The sequence below is a fragment of the Phoxinus phoxinus genome, assembly GCF_949152265.1.
Source record: "Phoxinus phoxinus genome assembly, chromosome: 2".
In the NCBI taxonomy this organism is placed as follows: Eukaryota; Metazoa; Chordata; class Actinopteri; order Cypriniformes; family Leuciscidae; genus Phoxinus; species Phoxinus phoxinus.
The window spans coordinates 2,545,333-2,570,982 of NC_136877.1; the positions used below are offsets into that span (position 1 = coordinate 2,545,333).

At 38.1% G+C, this 25,650-nt stretch overlaps 1 protein-coding gene across 1 annotated transcript; it reads right to left on the reverse strand.

Moving 5' to 3' along the window:
- Positions 1 to 2,737: 2,737 nt before the first annotated feature.
- LOC307011980 (polyunsaturated fatty acid 5-lipoxygenase-like) lies at positions 2,738 to 12,013 on the reverse strand. Its single transcript, XM_079638128.1, has 10 exons — positions 11,908 to 12,013; positions 11,602 to 11,776; positions 9,784 to 9,918; positions 9,458 to 9,661; positions 9,123 to 9,209; positions 8,550 to 8,722; positions 8,308 to 8,420; positions 5,402 to 5,502; positions 5,125 to 5,295; positions 2,738 to 3,721 (listed from the first exon to the last, which is right to left on the reverse strand). The coding sequence occupies exons 2-10, from the start codon at positions 11,704 to 11,706 to the stop codon at positions 3,542 to 3,544; spliced, it is 1,269 nt and encodes a 422-aa protein (XP_079494254.1). The 5' UTR covers positions 11,707 to 11,776; positions 11,908 to 12,013; the 3' UTR covers positions 2,738 to 3,541.
- Positions 12,014 to 25,650: the final 13,637 nt, after the last annotated feature.

Genomic DNA, 25,650 nt, shown 5'->3' on the forward strand with positions numbered 1-25,650 from the left:
CAGCATTAACAGCAGCATTAGCAGCAATAACAGCAGCAACAATAACAACCGCAGCAATAACAGCAGCAGCAATAACAGCAGCAGCAGCAGCAGCCGCAATAACAACCGCAGCAATAACAGCAGCAGCAGCAATAACAGCAGCAGCAGCAATAACAACCGCAGCAATAACAGCAGCAGCAGCAATAACAACCGCAGCAATAACAGCAGCAGCAGCAATAACAACCGCAGCAATAACAGCAGCAGCAATAACAGCAGCAGCCGCAATAACAACCGCAGCAATAACAGCAGCAGCAATAACAGCAGCAGCAATAACAGCAGCAGCAATAACAGCAGCAGCAATAACAGCAGCAGCAGTAATAACAGCAGCAGCAATAACAACCGCAGCAATAACAGCAGCAGCAGCAATAACAGCAGCAGCAGCAATAACAGTAGCAGCAGCAATAACAACCGCAGCAATAACAGCAGCAGCAGCAATAACAGCAGCAGCAGCAATAACAGCAGCAGCAGCAATAACAGCAGCAGCAATAACAGCAGCAGCAGCAATAACAGCAGCAGCAATAACAACCGCAGCAATAACAGCAGCAGCAGCAATAACAGCAGCAGCAATAACAGCAGCAGCAATAACAGCAGCAGCAGCAATAACAGCAGCAGCAGCAATAACAGCAGCAGCAGCAATAACAGCAGCAGCAGCAATAACAGCAGCAGCAGCAATAACAGCAGCAGCAGCAGCAATAACAGCAGCAGCAGCAATAACAGCAGCAGCAGCAATAACAGCAGCAGCAGCAATAACAGCAGCAGCAATAACAGCAGCAGCAGCAATAACAGCAGCAGCAATAACAACCGCAGCAATAACAGCAGCAGCAGCAATAACAGCAGCAGCAATAACAACCGCAGCAATAACAGCAGCAGCAGCAATAACAACCGCAGCAATAACAGCAGCAGCAGAAATAACAGCAGCAGCAATAACAGCAGCAGCAATAACAACCGCAGCAATAACAGCAGCAGCAGCAATAACAACCGCAGCAATAACAGCAGCAGCAATAACAGCAGCAGCAATAACAGCAATAACAGCAGCAGCAATAACAGCAGCAGCAGCAATAACAGCAGCAGCAATAACAGCAGCAGCAGCAATAACAACCGCAGCAATAACAGCAGCAGCAGCAATAACAGCAGCAGCAGCAATAACATTAGCAGCAATAACAGCAGCAGCAGCAATAACAGCAGCAGCAATAACAACCGCAGCAATAACAGCAGCAGCAGCAATAACAACCGCAGCAATAACAGCAGCAGCAGCAATAACAGCAGCAGCAATAACAGCAGCAGCAATAACAGCAGCAGCAGCAATAACAACCGCAGCAATAACAGCAGCAGCAGCAATAACAGCAGCAGCAATAACAACCATAGCAATAACAGCAGCAGCAGCAATAACAGCAGCAGCAATAACAGCAGCAGCAGCAATAACAGCAGCAGCAATAACAACCGCAGCAATAACAGCAGCAGCAGCAATAACAGCAGCAGCAGCAATAACAGCAGCAGCAATAACAACCGCAGCAATAACAGCAGCAGCAGCAATAACAGCAGCAGCAGCAATAACAGCAGCAGCAATAACAACCGCAGCAATAACAGCAGCAGCAAGAACAGCAGCAGCAATAACAACCGCAGCAATAACAGCAGCAACAATAACAACCGCAGCAATAACAGCAGCAGCAAGAACAGCAGCAGCAGCAGCAACAGATCTATTTTAATCTAGACCAAACTATCAGAGTTGTCATGACAGAATAATATGGTTGCTGACCCGTGCACTATACTTATGTATTAGTACACTTATGTATTTGGCAGATACTTTTATCCAAAGCAACTTAATGCATTCAAGGTATTCATATTATCAGCTTATGTGTTACCTGGGAATGGAAACCATGACATTTGTCATGCTCACCAGTCAAGGAATTTATACTTTTAAAATACACATTTTTATATAACTTTTGAGAGCCTAGTAAAAAAAACAAAAGTCTCACCATTAACAGCTATGTCCCAAGCACACAATTATAATGTTCTCATTATAATTTTATGTAGCCGATATGACAGACATGTTGCACTTTACTGTATTTTCCTTTTTTGAAGTGATTCTGATAATATTTCCAGCAACTCAAAACCATCATGTTGAACAGTGCGCATCTGAAGTGTCTCAGCTGAAGGAAATAATACATTATTTACCATCTTTATTATATAGACCAAATTTTCTTATCAGGCCGATAACGATAACATTACAAATAAACGTATATCGGCAAATACTGATATGATGGCCGATATATCGTGCATCCCTAGTTCAAATTTAAAATAAATATACCTTGAAAACTGCATATTTGTCACGTTTTGAGTTTATTTTTTATCTGTTTCCTAGTTAGCCTTATAATCTGTTAATTGGTTCAGTTCTCCTCCCTCTGTCAGTTTGTTTCTATGGTTACTAATTGAGTTAGTTCTGTTCAGGTGTGTCTACTTAATTTACCCTCTCTTGTTTTCTGTGTATTTTAGCCCCATGTTTAATCCCGTTCAGTGTCTGTCGTTGTCTATGTTTCCTGTTACTATTTCCTGGTTGTTCCATTGTTGTTTTTGAAGATTCCCGAGTATTAATGTTAGTTTGAGTTTGTTTGCAATAAAGACTGCTGCACATCCTGTTTATTCTCTGCTGTGTCCAATTTTTTTGGATTGAGTATGCAATCAATACACAAGTTACTTTAGGGGTAAAACTTTTTTTTATTCAAGTTACAAAAAGAAATACACCAAAGTTCAATTATTGTATTCGTTCACAGAAAAGTTATCTTATAGCTTTAAACATGGCAGCACATTTGAACTCTAGCTGAACAGACACAAATTAATGAATGAATATGGCCTAGCATAATTCACTGCTAGAGCTACAGTAAACACAGTAACATTTATAACATGGCAAAGAACAGGGGGAAAAATTGCTTTTGTTATGATGAAAAAAACAAACAGTTGCGCAATCAGCACAAAATCAATATAGATGTAAGATCTCAATATAACTGTAAGGTTAAAAATAAGTCAAATGATTATTTAATAGACTATAGACTACAAACAATAGAGCATCTGAGTAATAAAGAATTTGAATTAACGAATCAAAAGATGAGTAAATGATTACCACAGTATGGATATATGAATATGCAAGTTTATATGAAAAAAGAAAATAATAAAAAAGATAAACAATAATAATTGGATTATAACACAAGTTTAGCTCTTTAAAGCATAATCAAATAAACTGTTCTGCCTTCCTGGCGTGAACCAGACCCACAATCAACCCTCAGAAAAGATACACACATGCACAGATGGCATTACAAAGTAATATCCCTTATTTCCCATTAAAAGTCAAATACAAGAAGTGTTAATCTAACATCATTTCTATAAATCGCCTCAAAAGGCAGAATGCTCTGTGTTTTACAAAACTTAATATTTTAAGTAGAGCTGTTCTTCTTTTTCTATGTCAAGCACACATTGGCTGTAAACCCAATATAGGCAAAATGATTTCTCAAATTGCAACACTGTTGGGGATTTTGTCTGGGGACAAATAACAATATTTAATTGTTAATCCCTCATTCCGGCTCTTGATTTTGTTGGTCACCTCCTCTAGTTTCTTGCGGAAAGTCTTGATGGCTTCCTTCACTGGTTGCTCTGTGAAGCACGTGTCTGGATACATGCCTAAGTACCGCTGGGGAAAAAAGTAAGTTCTTCAGAAAGCAGAACAACATCTTTCTTTCTTTTTACAAGGTAAACTGACCCTTCTCTAAGCTCCACCCCCTTGGTTACTGTCAATCACTCAGACAAGCTTATAAAACAAAACAAAAGAATTGGGGATTTTCATTAAAAGCACGATTTTCCCCGAAAAGGAGAAAACTGAATGATATTATTCTCGGAATGAAGTCGGACATTGCAGAACATTTTTATTTGCCATGTTTCTTTAAAGAACTTGTAAAATAATGCGGTAACATGATTAAGAACTGCAGATCAGCAGAGATCAGAATCAGTGCAAATGCTTTTTACATTCAGATGAACAGAGATAAGCCGATTACAGCACTGTAAACAATTATATGATCAATAAGTCATATATTTCCATTACTTTAACTTATCGAAATAATTTAACCAATTTCAGTTTAATTGTATAAGTTGTACAAGATTCAGCTAAAATTTGTAAGTCAATATTTAAAATAATGAGTTGATATGACTTGTACAGACCATTTTATTTTTGACTTTACTAAGTTTTTAAGTTGAAATTTGTGTCAGAGAGCTGATAACATCAGTGTGAGTGAACAGAACTTTACTACTACATAATCACAATACTGGGAACTGTTTTCTTACTATCCCGTCTGTAACCTTAATCAAAACATAAATTAATTGTGTCACTGCATGCTCCAGAAAAAAAGATAAATGATCTCTTCTATAGCTTTTAGATAATTTAGTTTAAAACTGTACAAACACAAAAGGACTCCATTGACTACCATTAGAGAAGAGCAAAAGTTTGCCTGTTAGGATTGTTAGAAATTTATTTCACTACAGAATACATTGTGTAAAATATAATTTGTAACATTCTGTTAGTTTACTCAAGGAAAGTAACATAATTTTAATACTTTAGATTACATATTCAGAACTGTTTTGAATTTTAAAAGTCTGACTGTGGCAGCAGCAATATATAGTGTACTAGTAGAAGTTTCATTTTCAGTTTTTGTGCTAAGCTCCTTATATATGGTATTTTAAATACAAACAGCATTAAATAAATAGATACATTTTATGTTACTACCCAAACATGATGTTTTTAATGTGGGACTTAGCGAAGGGTCAGTTAAATTAATTGCTCTACCTGACTGAAAATATTGCGTTGACAGTGCCGCAGAACACATACACTATAGCAAGCAAACAATCTACAGCAATAATAAGAATTAAAATCTATTTGAGCCTACATAAAAAAATCTTTGGTCTCTTTTTTAAAAACTCATAGCTTGATGCTCTGTACCCTCAGCTAGTACCATTCATTCTTTTTCACTTTGATTTCGACTAGACTGCTGCCATGTTCTCTACAATTTCAAGTGGAAAGTATATCAGAATAAGACATCAAACCTCGTTCTCCTCAAACTGAGTGAGGACCCAAGCTGTTGCTAGAACCGTGTAGGAACATTCATGGTCAGGCAGACTCTTTAGGATATAATCCATATCCACTGTGCCCTTCTGATCGGGAGGCGGCATGAGCATGGTGGAAGGACTGTTTGGGATCCAGCCATAACAGTCAAACTGGAACATAAAAGTTTACTCACAGATATTAGCTTATGGATATTATCCAGAATTGTGCCTAGCACTTATTGATGCTCTTGTTGTGTGTAATGTAGTGTAATCTCACCTGTCCAAAGTTGACAGCAGCATGTTGTGCTGAAGCGTTGAATATCGCAACGGTCAGGTACTTGACTAACTCCTCTCGAGTTTTCAGAGACTCTGGAAACTCTGGAAACAGTGGAAGTTTGCATTTAACTTGTGCACACATTTAAAAGTGACTTGAAACACACAAAGATGCATATAGAATATACAAGAATACAAACAATCATGCATGCTTGTAATCATGTAATTTGGTCCTGTTTACACCAGGTATTAAGATGTGTTTCGGTTGATTGGATCACAAGTAAACGAGGGAGACACATTCCCGTTTACACCTGATGTTTTACTCTCTTTTGTTCACTTTCAACCACTTGAACGCCAGAAGCGTGTTTTAAAGTGTCACTGTTACATACAGTATGTTACATGTACTTTCTATAGTAATAACTATATATTATGCAAAATTACATGCAATTAACCCTAAACCAGACCAAACCAAACACTAATCCTAACCCTATAGGAAGTACATGTTGTTACTTAATATTACTCAGTACATAAATGTATAATTACAGTGAAACCCTATATTTTAATGCAACATATGTTAAGAAAAGCGTAATTTAATCTAAGCGCTCTGTCTAATCCCTTTAAGTTCCCCGTCTCGGAGAAAGCAGGTTTTTCTTCAGAGGAATCCGCCAGGGAGGGAACCAGGTCTGGTTGGGCCAGTACAACCAACAAGAACTGCTCCTCGTCATCCCTGACCTTGCACAGTGTCAGTGCGAGTAGGCTCACTGGGGGAAATCACATAGGCCATGAGGCCAGCTGTGTGCCGTGGTATCTGTGCCGAGGGTCCTCTCAGTCAGGGAGTAAAACAAATGGCAGTGGGAATTGTCCGCACAGGCAAACAGGTCTACTTGTGTAACTCTGAAGCGACTCTAAATCAGCTGGACCACCTGGGGGTAAAGTCTTCATTCTCCCGGAGTGTGTGCTGTCCTAAGAGCTCAAGGGCTACACGATTGAGCTTGCCCGGGATGTGAATGGCGCTAAGTGACTTCAGATGCTTCTGATTCCAGACGAGGAGATGGCGGACGAATGTCGACATGCAAAATAAATCGTAGACCAAACTGACGGTTGATGTATGCGATGCAAAGCATTCGTTTTCAACACTAACAGGTCGCCCGCCGTTGCGCAATTCCTACATATTATTGTGGGTTGGCGGATGTTAATTTCCTACTCTGTGAAAAATGGTCGCTTATTTATTGTATTAATTAGGAGCATATCATAAAAAATGCTAATGTGATACTTTGTTGAAGGGGTATTGTTTACTTAAGCGTAATAATCTGTTTGTTGTAAAAATTATTACCTGTATGAAATTAAATCTAGGTATACCTGTGGAATTGTTCACAGACGGCAAAGGAAGATGTTCATCTAGGCCTAATCAAGATCTTCATCGCTGGCAAACAATAGGATGCATTTGCAGATTTGCGTTCAAGTGTAGTTCGACGACCACTTTATTCAACGGTCTTAATTTTCTTACATTTCCTGTCATGTCTCCGAGTGAGAAACCACTTCAGACAGTGTGTACGGGAAACTGAACAAACAATTCAAAATGATTTGTGAACCAAGTTAGTTCTGCCAAATTGTTTGATTGTGGCTGCATCCAAAAGCACACACTTCCCAACTATATAGGTCAAAATGTCAGAATTCACATTATTCATAAAAGAGAAAGCAGAAAGTACACGGATGACCTACTACTTCCGGACAGATTCTGAAGTGCGCTTTAAGATCGCTAAATTCGAGGCTTCTGGTTGTACCTAGGATATCTAAGTCCACTAAAGGAGGGAGGGCGTTTTCACATCTAGCTCCTAAACTCTGGAATAGCCTTCCTGATACTGTCCGAGGCTCAGACTCGCTCTCCCAGTTTAAAACTAGATTAAAGACGCATCTCTTTAGCCAAACATTCACATAATGCATCTCATACCTTTAATACTACAGTTAAATCAATCAAATGCATTCATATTATGAACAGCAGCTACGCTAATTATTTCCCATCTGCCTTTTTTATTGGCGTCCCGAGATAACTCAAATAGAGTTCGTCAGCTCCAGTTCTGTATCCAGCCTCTCATGGAGACTTCAGATGCCCCAACGTCTGTGATGAGACGACTCGACGCCTGTGATGAGACGACTCGACGCCTGTGATGAGACGACTCGACGCCGGCGATATGTTATGCCCTACATTAATACATGATTAACTAACTGATTTTTTTTGTTTTTCTACGGAAAATTTCTGAAATGCATTTTCTGTAAAGCTGCTTTGAAACAAAATACTTTGTATTGTGAAAAGCGCTATACAAATACATTTGAATTGAATTGTATTTTTCCACAGTACGGCTTCCCTATCAGTGAGCCAGTGTCTTTCCCTCTACAGATCTGCTCTGCCGTCTCTGCACAGTATTGACTCTACCCTAGCTAGGCTGGATCTACCAAAGAGACCTTCCCTATGTAGCCCTTCCCTACGGGCCAGTCCATATGTGTAACTCTTCATGTCATCTCCCTGCGGTCAGTGTGTGGTCTCCGTAGCGCCCGTTTCTGTTTAGAAGAAGCACGCTTTCCCAGTGTTATTCAAATAGTCTCACTGTATGGGTTAGAAAGAGCAGCAGTGATCGACTCTCTCTGCGTAAAGCCCTGTCTTTTCCTTTACCCCAACAGCAAATGTGGCATTTTGGTTGGGATCCCGATTCATTTGTTCAGTTCTGATATAACGTTAAACGTGACTGACTGTAGGTGACTGCGTCGTTTGTGACTAACTCTTGAAGTGGTTGAAAGTGAACAAGCTTTAGACCCTGTTTACACCTGTATTTACACCTTATGTTCCGATCGACCTAAACCTCTTAATACCAGGTGTAAACAGGGCGTTTGATAAATTAAACCTGTACTCACTGTGAGAATTATTCATGCCAGAGGAAACATCCTCAACAAATCCTTGAATCTCCACATCTTCTTGAACGGTCTCATCGCTCTCATAGTAGATCTCGACCACAGCAGAAACAAAACTACAGGAAGATCAACAAGATGACAAATTAGTAAAAATAACTCTGGATGCCAACAATGTTCACTTGAGTGTATGTGAACTAGTTTGTACTTTAGCGCTACTGCAGAATCTGAACTGTTGCTAAACCTACCTGTGTATTGCCTCCCAGATCATCATGCCATCATCTCTATAATAGTACTTTAATAGTACATCTTCCATTCCTCGATCTTTTATGGTCTCAGGGAAGCACAGGGACTCGTAGGTTAAAGTCTCCATGGCACTTCGGATCACTTTAGCTATCCCATCTCCATTGACGCCAGTAATCTTTGGATACCACGAATTCAGTTAATCTTTTGCCTCAATATTTTTAGCATTTATTTTTTCAACTTATTTAAGTTTTATTCTGGTGTGGGTTTTTTTTATATTGGAAATTTAGGAACTACTTTGGTCTGTCGAATTTAAGCAAACACCAGTAAACTCAATACAACGTAGGCTATGAAATAGAAGTAAGAGCATTCAGCAAAAAGACAGAATATCACAAGACAAAAAGTCAGGTAATGGCTCAGGCTTGTCATGATGAATTTAACACTGTGTGCGTCTTTAAAACTATATCATGGACAGAAATTATGGCTTGGCAGACAAAGACAAAATAATCAAATTTGAATAGAATTGCTGTGAATCCTAGCAAGATGATGTTTATGTGTGGGTGTAATATTGATAATACCTGGCTGAAGATCCCGCCATCACTGATGAGTTTTTCACGGGCCATTGCATTGATTGCAATTGTGAAACGAACATGAGGTTTCAGTAACTGTAAAAATCAAATGATGCATTTAAACTTGTGCATTAAATCATAAAAATGTATTTAAAAAACATAACCTGAAAGAGGAACTGCCCTGGAGGTTTTTATTTAACATTAAACCATCATTAAAAATAGAAAGAAAAGGCAAGGATATCAGAACCAGTAACCCTTCATCAATAAATTGACATATGTGAAACCACAATCTTCAGTTTAGCCCTGAATCTAAATATCATAACTGTGTATTGGAAGACTTGTACCTTGTATACAGGATGGACTGCAGAGAGCTGTCTGTACATGGCCACTTCAAAAACCTCTGATATCAGATGTGTCTTGAGAAGGTGCGTGACCAACTGGTGTACAAGTAAGTCGGCAGATTTCACCCACATCTTGGCAAGCATCCAATCATCTTCATTATCACTCGGGAGAAAGATTGGGCTCTTTTCCCCTGGGGTTTGACTGAGCTGATTCAGGAATAATAAAGCCAAGCAAGACATTTTTACTTCAGTGAGTAGATTCGCAGCAAAAGCATTTTCATTTTTAATGTATGTTTTCATTTGATATTGATTATATATTGGACAGATACCTGAATGGCAATTGGCATAATTTGGTCCAATCTGTTCTTGTACAGCAGGCAGAGCGGTGCAGTCAAAAAGAGCACATCGCTGGGTGTTGGCACTACCTCCAGTATTTCATAATCCACTATGTAGATGTTTCCTGCCTGTAAACGTGTACACAGGTGTAAAGATTAGAACTAATAGTTCATGGGTTAAATAACATTGATTTGAGTCATTTATGTAGGGTGAATACTGGCAAAGTGGGACAATGAGTAAAGTGGGACAGTTAAAGGGATACTCCACTTTTTTTGGAAATAGGCTCATTTTACATCTCCCCCAGAGTTAAACAGTTTTACCGTTTTCTAATCCATTCAGCCGAACTCCAGTTCTGACGGAACCAGTTTTAGCATAGCTTAGCATAGATCATTGATTCTGATGGGTCCAGTAGCATTTCTTTCAAAATGACCAACGAGTTTCAATATTTTTCCTATTTAAAACTTGACTCTTCTGTAGTTAAACCGTGTACTAAGATCGACGGAAAATGAACAATTGCGATTTTCCAAGCCTATATGGCTAGGAGCTACTCTCATTCCGGCGTAAGAATCAAGGAACTGTGCGGCCGTACCATGGGTGCTGCAGGCGTAATGATATGACGAAGCACTTGCCGTCAACAAACCAACGTGACAACCTGCTTGCACAGGGAGCGTGCCTTGTAGCATGGAGACATTTGTGAGAGACGATTTAGATGACATTACTATCACAGCCCTTTACTACGCACAGAACCATGGCTAATCGCACAGGAATCCTAATTTGCCGCCAAAAAACTACACAAACTTAGTCCCGGTCATGTTGGAAGTTACCGAGCTGGGGACTATTTTCAGGAGCTTCGTCATATCATTACGCCTGCACCCATGGTACGGCCGCACAGTTCCTTGATTCTTACGCCGGAATGAGAGTAGTTCCTAGCCATATAGGCTTGGAAAATCGCAACTTTTCATTTTCCGTCGATCTTAGTACACGGTTTAACTACAGACTGGCAGCAGGAAGTGTGTTACTTTCAAGATACTTTTGACTAAAGTGGTGGGGTTATTTTTACCTACAGTCACAAAACTCGGTCTGTATATTGTGCTTATCGATCCGGACAACTTTCTCATTTACAGTCATTAGCTCCGACCAACAGGAAGTCAGATATTTTGGTTTGAATGTGTTTTTGTCTCTCTCTGCCTCTCTCTGACAGAGTTCCCCCTGCCATTCTCTCTGTGTGTGTGTGTGTGGGGGGGGGGGGGGGGGGGGGGGGGAGGGGAGGGAGGGAGGGCACACACACAGACAGCCCCCTGTTTTCTGTGTGTGTTTGGAGGGGAGCAGAAAGACTCACACTGATACAAGCTCTAAAGCAGACTTCTTCTCGACAGTCAAAGCGGGGTTACGTTATTGCCCGTCGTGCACAGGAACCCGAAAGGCAACGGGGTGGCGGCTTTTTATATATATATATATATATATAATATATATATATATATATATATATATAAATATATATAGCTGCAAGCAGCGATTACGGGCCCAAGCCGGTGGCAGCGCCAGCCCGGTGCCTTTAGTGTAACTAAATTTATTTTTGTTGTTGTTGTTTATATTGTTATTGTGTATTTAAATTAATTGGGCCTACATTTGAATAAACAATTTAATGTGTTTGAAGTGTCCCAGTTTGCCAATAAAAGTGTCCCAGTTTGACATAATTAAATTATGTGAAGTGTTATTAATTAAGTGAATTATGTGAAATTATATGATACAAGCCTTGGATTTGATTATTGACCGACTGTACAAGTGATTTATGTCTTAATGTTTCTGACCTTTATTTCCTCTTGTAGTGAGACACCTTTCTCCAGAAAGTCCTTCACCATCTCATGTGTGACTGGAAACTTGTCTGGAATAGTCGTTTTCACCCTCTCGATCATGACAGGATTGCAGCCATTCAAAAACGATAGCCGAACATGTAATCCTCCCTCCAGTCTTGCATCACGTTCTCTGTCAGATTTCAAAGGGGGAAATTCAGTCAACAGTCAAAGCTTTACAGGCCAAGAAAAAAAGTGATTTTAAATGAAGAAACAAACAAAAAAACAAACAAACATTATTAAAAAGGAAGAAATAATCCAGACCTAGAAAAGTGTTCTTGATAGTAAAATCTTCCAATATCTTTTCAAAGAATTTCATGCCTTTCCAGGAATAGAGTTTTTCTCTATTTTTTTCACGCATTTTTTCCACTTCCCTGAAACAGAGTTATACAGAGTTAGCATACTGTATAATTATACACATGAACAGTATTTGCAAGATTTTTCATTCTGGAAAATGGAGTAAAAATTCAGTATCAAATCAACAAGGACTGGCCACGACACATTCCCCCAAAACTTACGCTTTAAAGCCATTCCAATAAAAGTCTATCTCTTTTCCCCAATCAAACTGAACTTCTGGAGGAATTTTGCCCTCGATGCTCTTGGGGAAGCCTTGGCGCCACTCAGTCCACCTTCAAGAAGAAAAATGACAACATTAACTTCTACAGTTACACTGTTATGTTTGGTTAGTTTCACTTTCATGGACTTTTAGTTTGTTTATCGTCAGTTTCCTGTTTCCTTTGTTTCTATGGACATCTTCATTATCTTGTTTTTATATGCTCTCTGTTTTCAGTTCCTTATTGTCCGGTATTGTTTGTTTATGTTACATTGAGTTATTTAATAAACCTGATGAAGAAATGCCAAATAATAGACATGATGAAGAAATGCCAAAAAGGTTCACAATAACAAAAGGTTTATTAAATAATCCTTTTGTTATTTTGAACCTTTTTGTCATTTCTTCATCACGACTCCTTGTCCAAGCGCTTGTTCTGTCCAGACTGGACTATTGTAATGCTCTCTTGGCAGGCCTTCCAGCACACACTGTCCAACCTCTGCAACTGTTCTTTATCAAGCCGAAGACTTTATTGTCTTTTTTGATTCTATTGTGCTAAATCATGTTTGCTTTCATTGTATTGAGCAGTACTGGGCCACCGTAAATAACCCAAATTAATGGTTATATGTGAAATTATAGACATTGCTAAAATATAACCCCCCCCCACCCCACACACACACACACACACACACACACACACACACACATTTGTTGCTACGGGCCTGTGTATATGACAATATAATGTGTGGAATATATTTACAATATTAGTGTGTCTAGCACTTTGAACTGTATCGGGAGAAAAAAAACACACATTGAATTACATGAATTACATTCAAATATTGTTGAAGAATGTAATTGTTTCTTCAAACCTAAATTTGTCCTGACTAGATTCCAGTTCTCCTCGTCTTTTCTCTTTAAGAAATGCAGAGTTATCCTGAGGCAATCCAGCTAAATGAACACAAAAATACATAGCACACATTTTACAGTTAGAAAGGACAGCTTTTAAGACATAATTCTAATGTCTTTTAAAATTCAAAACTGAACAACTGAATACATTTTTTTATAATAATAACAATAGTCATAATAATAATATTAATAATGCTTAATTTAAAACTGAATAATGAACAAAAGCGATAATGCACGTACCAGTGCCTTCTGGGATAAACACTGGCTTTCCGTCTTTTAACCAGCAATGACAGGGGAACTCGAAGCATTTTCCAGAGGGAGTTTCCACTGTGATATACTCACAAAACCATGGAACATTGACCAAGTGTTCCTTCTTTTCAAGTTTCACCAGGACAACGTCTCCAAAGTCCTTCTCCACACAGATGTCGAAGGAGATCTCCTTTAATGACAACTTTTATTAGACACATAATATGGGAAACAAACAAACAAGAAACATCTCTCCACGTGCTTTGGTGAAGAGGGATTCATCCTAAATTAATTCCCTGATTATGTGCACGCTGTGCCCATGTTTGATCATTTTATCTCACCAGATGCAGTTTTTATTTCTCTACATTTGTGTATCCTAACTTTTAACAGAAAATGGTTAATAAGAAAACAAAATGAAATATAGCAGCGAAGACAGGCCAAAGCACGATAGGCACATGTATGTACATATGTGTAACTATTTCATTACATATTGTTTATGACACACTTCCTGCTGCCAGCTGGTGGCGCTGTGACCATGACTCAAAATAACCACATCCATATGATCCCAACATATCATATGATCCAAACATACATCACCAATACAATCCCTTTTTTGTCATACATTTATTCCTTCCACATGGCAACACCGTTCCATACATCAAAAAAACTTTGGCAATTTGGCATCTTCATTGTCTTGGAATAATGGTGAAAATTGCAGGAATCCCCTTGGAGGAGTTTTTAAAATGTATAATTCAGAGCCTGCAATTATCCAAAATTCCACATGAATTAAAAAAAATAATAACCTGCATAAAGGATTTGGTGCTGCCCACACTGCCAAAATAACCAAAACCTGGTTCAATGATCATGGTGTTACTGTGTGATTACTGTGTGATTTCATGTAATATTCAAATTTTCTGGGATTTTGATTTCATGGGTTTCATAAGCTGTACGCCATAATCATCAAAATTATAACAAATAAAGGCTTGAAATATTTCATTTAGCATGTAATGAGTCTATATAATATATTAGTTTCACTTAAGTTGAATTCTTACTTTTTGATGATATTCTAAGTTTATGACCAGCACCTGTATATAGGCCTATATATATATATATATATATATATATATTATATACAACTATTCCGGTGTACCGCATTACATAAACACATACAAATGTTTATCTAAACACTTTGAATTTTATCTAACTGAAACCTGTTTAAATATTGTTTATGACTCAATAATATGCATTACATCTGTTTTGAAATGAAAAATATATATAAAAAACATATAAAAAAATGTTTTGAAGCTTTATTTGTCCCAATTAATCCATTTAATTATGCTATTTTATTGCTATTTTATTAATTATATATATCTACATATAATTAATAAAATAGCCATGTTTGCAGTTGTGTCACACTGACATTTTGAGAATATACAGATCGCTGGACAAAAGTTTTTCAAAGATCTCAACAGCTTTAAAACTACAAATATATATATAAACAGTTTATGAAAGGTTTCAAACCTAAAATAAAGCCATAGTATTTACCTTTTAAATTTTTTTTTTATATAAAGACACCATTTTAAATAGTTTTCTTAGTCTGTTCATTTGTGCGGATAGATGCACCACCTGACAATTTGAGGGTTTAAGATAACAAAACAAAAAATAATAGCCCTATGTATTATTTAAATGCACTAAAATGAATTAAAACTAAATAGATTTTATAGAATAAAGTAATATATGTCATGAATTTATCAAATTATTTTAAAAGGAAATAATGCACTTGGATACAAAAATATGCACACCATGCCATTGGCCCATATATATAATATATATATAATCACAATATATTAAAAAATTACTTATAATTTTTAATAATAAAGTCTTTAACGTTCTTACCCTTTTACGAGCAGTAAAATTGGATTTGTTGACCAGGACTCTTTCACTGCTCTGATCCTTTGAGTTTATCAGCGTCAGGAAAATGCTGTTCGTTTCCTCAGCAATAAACTGTTGACCGGTAAATACAGTCACCTTGTAGGTCAACATTTTGCCTGAATGAAAGATGTACAAACTCGTCTATGTACAAACTCTGACTATTCTTCAGCACCTTTATATGAAGTTCATTTCCGGCGCTACTCTCCGCCTCCTGTGACATTAGACAAGTCAAGTCAAGTCATTATAATGTGGAATTGGTCCATCAATCAAAAATGTCATGTGCATACCTGCATATGTGATCTATTATCAAGTTTCTGAACTTATAGAGACTATGAATGTAGAGGTATTCCTGTGCAGACAATCCCTTCTCTGATAAGCTTCTATACAATTGCTATTTAAAATTTGTCTCCTTAATAATATCATTAATATAATAATGTAATTAATATACACTAATATAACATGTAATATAAAAGTGAAGAGTAATATAAGAGTGTAGGGGAGAGCGGGGCACAACCTAACGCATTTTGGTTTTGGCTCAATTATTTAAAAAATAATTCGGTTAGATTAATCTTTTTTTTTTACAGAAGAAACATACACATCTCTGCTACAAATGAACACTTAAAGTTTTTTTCTAGGACCTTCCATTTTCGTACAGTTGCACTGAGGGCCCTATTTTAACGATCTGAAACGCAAGTGTCAAAGTGCAAAGCGCAAGTAACTTTGTGGGCGGATCCCGGCGCTGTTGCTATTTTCCCGGCGGGATAAATGACTCTTGCGCCCGACGCAAATCTAAAATGTGTTGGTCTGAAGTCGCTTCATTATTCATAGGTGTGGTTTGGGCGTAACGTGAAATAAACCAATCAGAGCGTCCTCTCACATTCCCTTTAAGAGCCGGCGCGCTTGTTCCGTGGCGGATTGCTATTATAACGGCGGGTTTGCCAGCGCGCGCCAGGAGCGGTTCACAGCCGAGGAGACCGACGCTCTCGTCAGGGCCGTAAAACACAGAGAAGTGACATTGGGGATGATGGGAGAAACCACACAAATTAGCTTCGGTTAAACAGGCGTATAATTTGGGTAAATGTGTAGCCTAATCTAGATTTTTTTCACATCTTCACGGACACAACAATGATTTCCCTCGTGTGTTAATATTTTTCCTTGTAATAATGTATGATTTGCAAAAATGAAAAACTGCTGCATCTTTTTATATTAGAGAATCAAAGTGGATGCGCGTTAACATTATGGCCAAGCACGCGCCCTTAAAATACCATATCACTAAACGCACAACGCGCCACTGTCTTTAGACTGTTTTTTTCCTGGTCAATGGCGCAATTGCTTTCTAAAACTGGAAAATAGCACCATGGAAGTTTTGCGCCGGAAAACGCCTCCTCTTTGCGCTGAACCGCCCCCGCGAGCGCAAGTTCATTTCCTAATTTACCGACGTGCGTCTGTGGAGGGAAAAGTCCGCTGTGCGCGGGTGCAAAATAGGAATGATACATGCGTCGGTGTTCAAAGTCAATTGCGCTGGGTGCAAGATACGGCCCTGAAAGTGACAGAAGTGCAAATGTTACAACTTATCCCATATGCGGGGTTAGTTGTAACAGACAGAGGGGTTAGTTGTAACACTTGTGTGTAACACACATAATTCAGTACATTTTATCTGTATAGTTTGATATTGTTTGTACATCTGTATAGATAGATATCCATACATCCATCCCTCATCCAATCATCCTTCTATTATGGATCAATATCATGGATAGAGATATAGGAAAGGGCTGAACAGTTTTGCATGCAAAATTATTATTATTAATAATAGTAACAGTAATAATAATAATAAAAACAAACTTAAAATCACATTTTAAAGTGTTTATTACATGAAAACAGGCAATATTTTTAATAAATAAACAAGTGATCAATATAGTAAACAAATCCCATAGCCTACAATATTGTGAACACTTGGCGGCTTAGTTGTAACACTGTGCTACAACTAACCCCGCTGTGTAAAAAATATTTTAAACCTAGCTAACAGTTGCTAGGAGTTGCTGACATGTTTTAAAATGGTGCCATGTTTTAGCCAACAAGACAGTGATTAAGGCAATATAAAGTTAGATTTGGTGACGTACACACACAACTCAGAAACAGAAAAATACGTATGATGAAAAAAAAATACTTAGATGGTGTCAAAACACTCTTTGTCCCGTATCTTCACAAAATATTACCAAAACTATTCACAAATCCACGGGAGACCGTCTTCTGGCAGCGAGAGAAAAAGATCGTAAACACAACCCGCGTGACCCTGAGTAAAAGGTCCGTGTTAAGGCCTTTTTATGCTTCTGCGTCAACTCCACGCCGTAGCTACGCCGTCACTCCTACGGCGTCGTGGCCGTTTTATGGTTCTGCGTCGGGTTGTGTTGCATCGCGGTGCATTTCACCGCCAGAACGCTAGGGGGGTGGGGGTGTGACCAATCACAGCCCTTGTGGTCTGCGTCGCCTCGACGCGTAGTTACAATTTTTTGGAGGTGCACGTCGAGCTACGGCGGAGGGGTTCGCGTCGACGCAGAAGGGTCTGCGGGGGTACGCCGTCGATATGACGCAGAACCATAAAACGGCCACGACGCCGTAGGAGTGACGGCGTAGCTACGGCGTGGAGTTGACGCAGAAGCATAAAAAGGCCTTCAGGTTGTGCCCCGCGCTCCCCTATATAATTGAATTAGGATATAAAACGTTCAAAATGCCCTCAGTAAATGACAAAGAATGATCTTTTAAATCTTTTATTTATTTATAAAAAACAAATCCAGATGCGATTTATCAAAAGTAAATCTTATCTGCGGCTCCCTTCCAGCCGCTTGATGCGGTTTCAGAAAAGTTTCTCACATTAAAAACAGTTTTCCTTCTAGCCATTTCTTCTCTTAAAAGAGTAGCAGATCTTCAGGCATTATCGGTATCCCCCACTGGTCTTGAGGTCGCACCGGAGATGGTCAAGGCATTTCTTCACCTTAAACCGGCTATGTCCCTAAAGTGCCGACCAACGTACCGCGGCCTATCGTTTTACAAACCTTCTGCCCTCCTCTGTTCAGAGATCAGGACCAGGAAAAGCTGAACCTCCTCTGTCCAGTTAGAGCGCTGGACACACAGTCGAGGATATCTCTCTTGCTTATGAGGTCTCTGCCTGGTCAGCCTTTTACCTTTGAAGAATTGGCATTTTACTATTAATTGAAATGCGTAGTCTAAATCTGAAAAAACAAACAGAGATATCCTAGAAAGTATCCTGGGAGACCCGGACAGGAATAATAATAGTCCACCCAAAAATGATAATTCTGTCATCATTTACACACCCGTTAGAAACCAGTTTGTCTTCTTTTCTTCTGTGGGACACCACATCTGATATTCTGAAGAACACTGGGAACCAGTAGAACTGATATTGTTGCCCAATATCATACTGATATTGACTTCCATTGTATTTAGAAAAAAACATTAACACATTCTTTAGTAATTATGTTCTATGGAAGAATGAGTCATACAACATGGGTGTGACAGAATTATTATTATTGAACGAACTATCCTTTTAAAACGGACCCCATTGTTTAACAGTTTAGAGATTCTGAGATAAAGAACTAATAAATATTATGTTAATAAGCATTAGAAGAAAGTTGTTAATTGCCTCTTATTTACAAGAGTTAAACATAAATCTGCTTGGTTTATATTTTGTAATGTTTATTTAATACATATTTTAAAATTGTATTGCTTTGTTTTTTCTCATTTTGTTCTTAACAGCTCTGAAGCAACTCATAATGTAAAACTGCACATAATGTAAATGGTAGTACACTATTAATGTAATTAAATGTTTATAATGTAATAATTTTGCCAAAATGTAATAAAATCTTGAGCTAATAATGTAATAACGATCTTCCAAAGTAATAATGATTTTTCACATAATGTAATAGGTTATTGTATAAGAAATTAATTGTAGCCCCAATAAGAATTAAGCAGTTTAAAGCTATTTGTTGATTTGGGCTTTATTTTAAGTTCCGTTGTTTTGCACCACTTCATTTTTAAACACATATTAACAAGGTCAATCTCTTTAAATCTGAGTTTAACTTCTGGAGCAACTGGATTAAAGTTAGTCCAGGATCAAAATGATGTAAACCTGCTTATTTTAAACAAGGTTTAATGTTTGGTGCAACATAATTATTAGATAAAGCTTGATTTAATCTAGATTTAAGATTAATCCTTATTGGTGCAACCCGTAGTAATTTAAATATTTGCCATAAAAACTTTTATATGTTTATATTCTAAAAATGCTAAATGTATTAATATGTTTAGCTATAGTCACGTGTTGGTTTCTGGTTCAAATGTGATTGCTTCATTTTAAACTGTTACTCTTTGACTTAACTCGATGTTTTCATTTTGAAATATGTTTCAATCAAGTAACCCAATCAACAGGACTTTCACTTCCCATCATGCTTTGCAAATGGCTTCATCCTTGTAGAAGAGGACATCAGATAAATATTTACACTAAATATTTCCTAACCTTTCATTTGTTGGACAAATTTGTTCATTCATTCAGTTATTTATGTATGTATGTATGTATTTATTTATTTATTCATTCTTATTTATTTGTTGCATTTTCATGATTGTTGCAAGTTTAAAATACACATAGTGGGTTTACGTTTGTATGAAACCGAAAACTTTTCAGTTGTATTTCTGAAAAAACATCTACCTAGAGTTACAAGAGAAACACAAAGTGGATTAAGCAAAAATGCAATGTCATTATTGTGTAATGGAAAGGCATAAACTGTATCAACTGTCATTTTTATGTGTCCTTTCCCATGAAGATTTAACATATGGCTTGAGGACACCAGATAACCCACACCCTAAATATTTCCTAACCTTTCATTTAGTTTTCACAAGAAATCTCTAAACGTGTTTTTCTTCGTAAGAACTACACTCTTCTAGAAAATATTCTTCAGCTGGTGCCATAGGGATACATTGTTGATAACTTTTTTTTCAGAAGTGATCAAAGCTCAATACAGCTCGAGTATAACCTGTACACTCAAAGAAATGAAGCCTTAAAAAAAAAAAAGATTTATGCATTTCAATTAATAGTAAAATTCAATCAAATTGAATTGAATAATCCTTACAGATTTTAATTGAATAATTAAACAATACTTAATCAATTATTCAATTAAAATGTGTAATGATTATTCAACTCAATTTGATTGAATTTTACTATTAATTGAAATGCATAAATCTTTTAATTAATTTTTAACTTAATTAATTAAACTTAATTTCTTTGAGTGTACAGGTTATACTCGTATACGTATAAGTTATACAGTATATGTAGAGGTATTCCTGTGCAGACAATCCCCTTTCTCTGATAAACTTTTCCAATTACAATTACAATTTAGAATTTGTTTCCTTAATAATATAATTAATATACACTAATATAAAATGTAATATAAAAGTGAAGAGTAATATAAGAGTGTATATAATTTAATTAGGATATAATACGTTCAAAATGCCCTCCCCCTATGTCCAGTAGCTAAATGACAAAGAATGACCTTTTTTTTACATTTTTTTTTTATTTATAAAAAAAATCCAGATGCGACTTATCAAAAGTAAAGTCATTATCACTCTTTATATGGCAAATTAAAAAAAATGTCCTTCCTGAGCCTGGGCCGAGTTTCCCGATAACGATGTATTTTAGCTCTTAATGGTGCGTTCACACCGGACGCGAATAGCGCGTCAGGCGCGAGTGATTTCAATGTTAAGTCAATGCAAAGACGCGTTACACGCGTTTTACGCGCGTAACGCGTCTTTGCATTGACTTAACATTGGAATCACTCGCGCCTGACGCGCTATTCGCGTCCGGTGTGAACGCACCATAAGAGCGCTCTCTACGTGCAAGGTTACGAACGCTCGCGGCAATTCCACTCGCGTTTCCCAAAAATGCACTTAACATGAACGCGCGAGAACGCGTTCTACGTGCTACTTAAGGCTACGTTCACACTTAGCGTCTTTTTTGACAAAAAAAAAGTTAACAACGGCGTTTTTTTAGCAAAAAAAAAAAAAAACGCTGCGCGTTCGGTTACAAATAGCAGCCGAGCGCGTCTTTTGTTGCTATAACAACAGCTGCAACAGTAGTGTGCCCACACAGCCTCTTTGTGATGTATGTTATGATAGATTTGTGTACTCATATCAAACAGCTCCTTGTGCTCCGAAACAAGGACGATTAGTTTTTCTACCGGCACCGTGTCCATTTTTCTTGTTGTTATGGAAACGACAGGTCTCGCTACTCGCTTGTCATTGGTCAGCTGTCAAAAAGGCGCTTGACGTAGGGCGTTCTTTTCAGAAAAGTTAAACTTTTTTCAACTTTAAAAGACGCTCTGAGCTGCAGAAAAAGACGCCGGCGGTGGCGTTTAAAAAAGCGCTCAGGACTTTTTTGAAAAACCGGTTTACTCCATAGGGTTCTAATGTAGAACAGACGCTGGCAGTTTGAAAAATAGACGCTAAGTGTGAACATAGAGAGTCGCTGTCCATTTGCGAAGTGCTGAAATATAACCTTATATGTATTCCTATTCTGAACGTTTAACCTAATAATCGTCATTTGTTGTGGATTAGCAATCAAGACAAGTCTATATAAAGCACCCACAGGCGGAGGCACTGACAAAATGGCTGAAAAAAAAAGATAGCCTACCTTTCAAAAAGATTACATTAAAGAGTGCCCTTACTTAACAGGGAGGAAGATGAAGAGGTGGAAGAGGAGGACGACGACTGAGATGGCATGGGATGATGGCCAACCAAGAAATCGCCAATACATGGCTGGTTTTCGTGCACGTTATTGACAGATTTTTTTTTTTAATTCATCCCTATATTGCCCTTGAAGCATATTTTCCACATTACTTCTTTTATATATTTTTTTGTTAATTCATTTAATTTAGGTGTGTATTTCTATCTTTTTCTTCCCTTTTTAATTATTTCATTTATAAATTCATGTAAACAAAAAACGAGTAAAATAAAGTGTACAATGAAGTACAATCAAAACATTATTATATTACTTACGTTGTGTGTTATTGTGACAGATTGAAAAGGAACATGTGTATTTTAAAAATGCATAAGTCTGTGTACACTAATATATATATATATATATAGTCGCGATTTTGAATATGTATAAAAGTCTATAAAATATAAATATGTAGTTTATAGTTATTTTGAGTTTATCTGTGATCAGTTAATTGGCACGATAAGTTGGACAATCGATTGTTCTGGTCTGCGTGAACACTAGGGGGAGAGCTCGCGGGATTTCTCCATTCTACATAAAGCTTGCAGTGGAGAAACAGCGAGTGCGAGTTTTCTGTGATTAAATATATTCTTCCCCTTTTCAGGTATGAAGTATAATGATCAAAATACGTTGATGTTATAATATGTTTATTAAGAGTATGCAGACGCGAGTATTATCTTGATTGTGTGTTTGAAATGGTTCAGAAATGTGCGAGCTCAGAATCCATTTTTAGCACGTTGGTCACGGTGTATGTATGGCCTATATAATGGCGCGAAGCTCGAATATGTTCTATATTTGTGTATTTAAGGTGTAATCCTGTTTATTTAGTGCTGATTTGTTGACTTGCTGAACAAAGGTGAAATTATAAAGTATGAAAAGTGAATTGAGAATTTCAGATGCATTGTCAGCTAAAATAACTAGCTGAAATAGTACATTTACGTGCTTATGACTGATTTGCCATATAGTTAATATGCATTTATGACTAAAAAAAGATTCTACATAAAGCTTGCAGTGGAGAAACAGCGAGTGCGAGTTTTCTGTGATTAAATATATTCTTCCCCTTTTCAGGGGTACAACATTTTGGAGGCACCGCTGGGATTTACTCTTTGGAGGGCAGTCGTCACTTACCTGGCCGACACTTCCTGATGCAGTACATCCCCTAAAACAACCCAGATCAACAGTGGAGAGTGGATAGAGTTCCTGCAGTAAAGGCAAGACAGAGGCAAAGAACCATAAACCTGAGGCCACAGAGATCATCAGGTGAAACAAAAGTTCAGTCAGTCTCAAGTAAGCCCCAACTCAGTGAAAAGGCCCACTCTATTGTCAAAATGGAGACAACAGTGCTAGAGGAAATGCAAGTTGAAGTTATCGCTATGTTAAACCCACTACCCAAAGACAAGCTTATTAGTGTTTGTGAGTTCCTGCAAATAGCAGACCAAGAGAATGTTTCATCTAAATCTCGCATGTCTTTGATCTCTCATATCCTTCAACATCTCGAAGAAGACATGACGGAACTAGAAGATGGCGGCATGTCTGTACTGTTAAGCCTGAGAGATAAAATTACAGAAATAAATACAGCCACTGAAAATGAGACCGCAGGACCAGGCGAAGTCACAGAAAAAGATCGATTGCAAAGGGAGTTAGATGAGCTAAAAAGTGCAATGAAACAAAAATTGAGTGAAATTCAACAGTTGGAAGAAGTGAACACAAAACCCAGCATTGTCCAGCCTCAGCTTCAAATTGCTGCACACCCACCACATTTAGTGAGTACCCAACACCCCAGCCCACCTTGGCGCAAAGATTTCAAAATTTCTGGACAAATTGGTGACCCAGGTCAAAAAGAGAAATTAACTTTTTCAAGTTTAGCACACCAAATTGAGAACGGTTTGAGCAGAGGCTACCCAGAATGTGAGATTGTTGATGCAGTCATCCGTGCCATTTCCCCAGGCTTACAGTTAAGGAGCTACTTAGAAGGAAAACCAAACCTGACTCTACCTACCTTAAGGCGAATCCTGCGCTCTCACTTCCAAGAAAAAAGTGCAACTGAACTTTATAAGCAACTTACCTCTGAATGCCAAGGGAACAAAGAAACACCACAGAACTTCCTTATGCGTGTTCTAGATCTGCGCCAGAAAATCTTGTTTGCGTCCCAAGAAGCAGAATCAGGCCTCAAATATGATCCAGCATTAGTTCAAAGCATGTTCTTACATACTGTACTCACCGGTCTCCAAAGTGACAGCATAAAAGTAGACATGCAGCCCCTACTTCTGGACCCCAATACCACCGATGAGGCTCTGTTGGAGAAACTAAACAGTGCTTGTGCCAATGAGGCAGAAAGACAAAAGAAAAAGAAAACCAATGTGCAGCACACAACTACTGTTGTCCATGCAGTTAAGTCCAGTGGTGAAGTGACTGATAAGAAATCCAGTGTGACTCAAAGTGTGCCGAAACCATCTTTCGACGTGCTGACAGAACTTAAAGAACTGAGAACTGACATAGCTTCACTAAAAACACTCAATGCTGAAATAGCTCACATCAGGGAATCGATGCAGCAACCAGCCTTTGCCTCACCACAATTTCCCATTCCTTCACAGAGAGCTTCTGACAGAGAAATTGTTCCGTGTCAAGTGCAGCCCTATTGGACACCACCGGGTGCCAACCAAACAAGAGTTAACACTCAATTTCATCCCCAGTATATGCCTCGACAATATTATGCACCGACTTCTCGTTCCCAAGCAAGAAAGTGCTTCAATTGTCAGCAGCAAAGAACAGAGGACCGTTGCATGCATTGTTTTCGATGTGGCAGTGGTGAGCACTTCCAAGCGGGATGCAGAATTCGTGGCATTAAGCCTTCAAGAGAGATTCCTTTAAATGGAGACCGGTTACTTCCACGGGACAGGGAGTAACCAGATCTACTAACCAGTCCCAGAGATGTGCAGCCTGTGGAAGGACAGATAAGCAGATGAAGCAGTGTTCACAATGTAAAAAGGTACTGTATTGTTCTAAGATCTGCCAAACTCACCATTGGGCTGAACATAAGCAAATTTGCATCAACTCAATGAGATCAGTCTCAAACTTCTCTATGGCAATGAGTATTCACACCCCTTGCATCACTCAAGTTAACCAGCATTCCCCTGTGACGTCATTAGTTGGGAGGCAATGTCTCGTGGAATGTTACCTGCACGGCCAACGATTTCAAGCACTGTGGGACACTGGCTCTCAGGTATGTGTCATTGATGAAGTGTGGAAACAGGAATACTTACCAGAAGTACCATTGAGAGATGTTTCCGACATTCTTGAGGCTCCAAATACGTTGAACCTTGTAGCTGCCAATGGCATTGATATGCCCTATAGTGGATATGTTGAAGTGACATTCAAATTATTATCACAGCCATCTCACAAAGCTGAACTTGTCATTCCTATGCTCGTAGCAAGGGGTCAAAACCTCTCTCACCCTATCATAGGTTACAATGTGATAGAACAAATTGTGAACTCCATTGATCAAGCACAACTAAACACCGTAAACAACAACATACTTGAGAAAACTGTGAAAACTGCATTCCCCAGCCTAAAGAGGAGCAAAGTCCAGGCATTC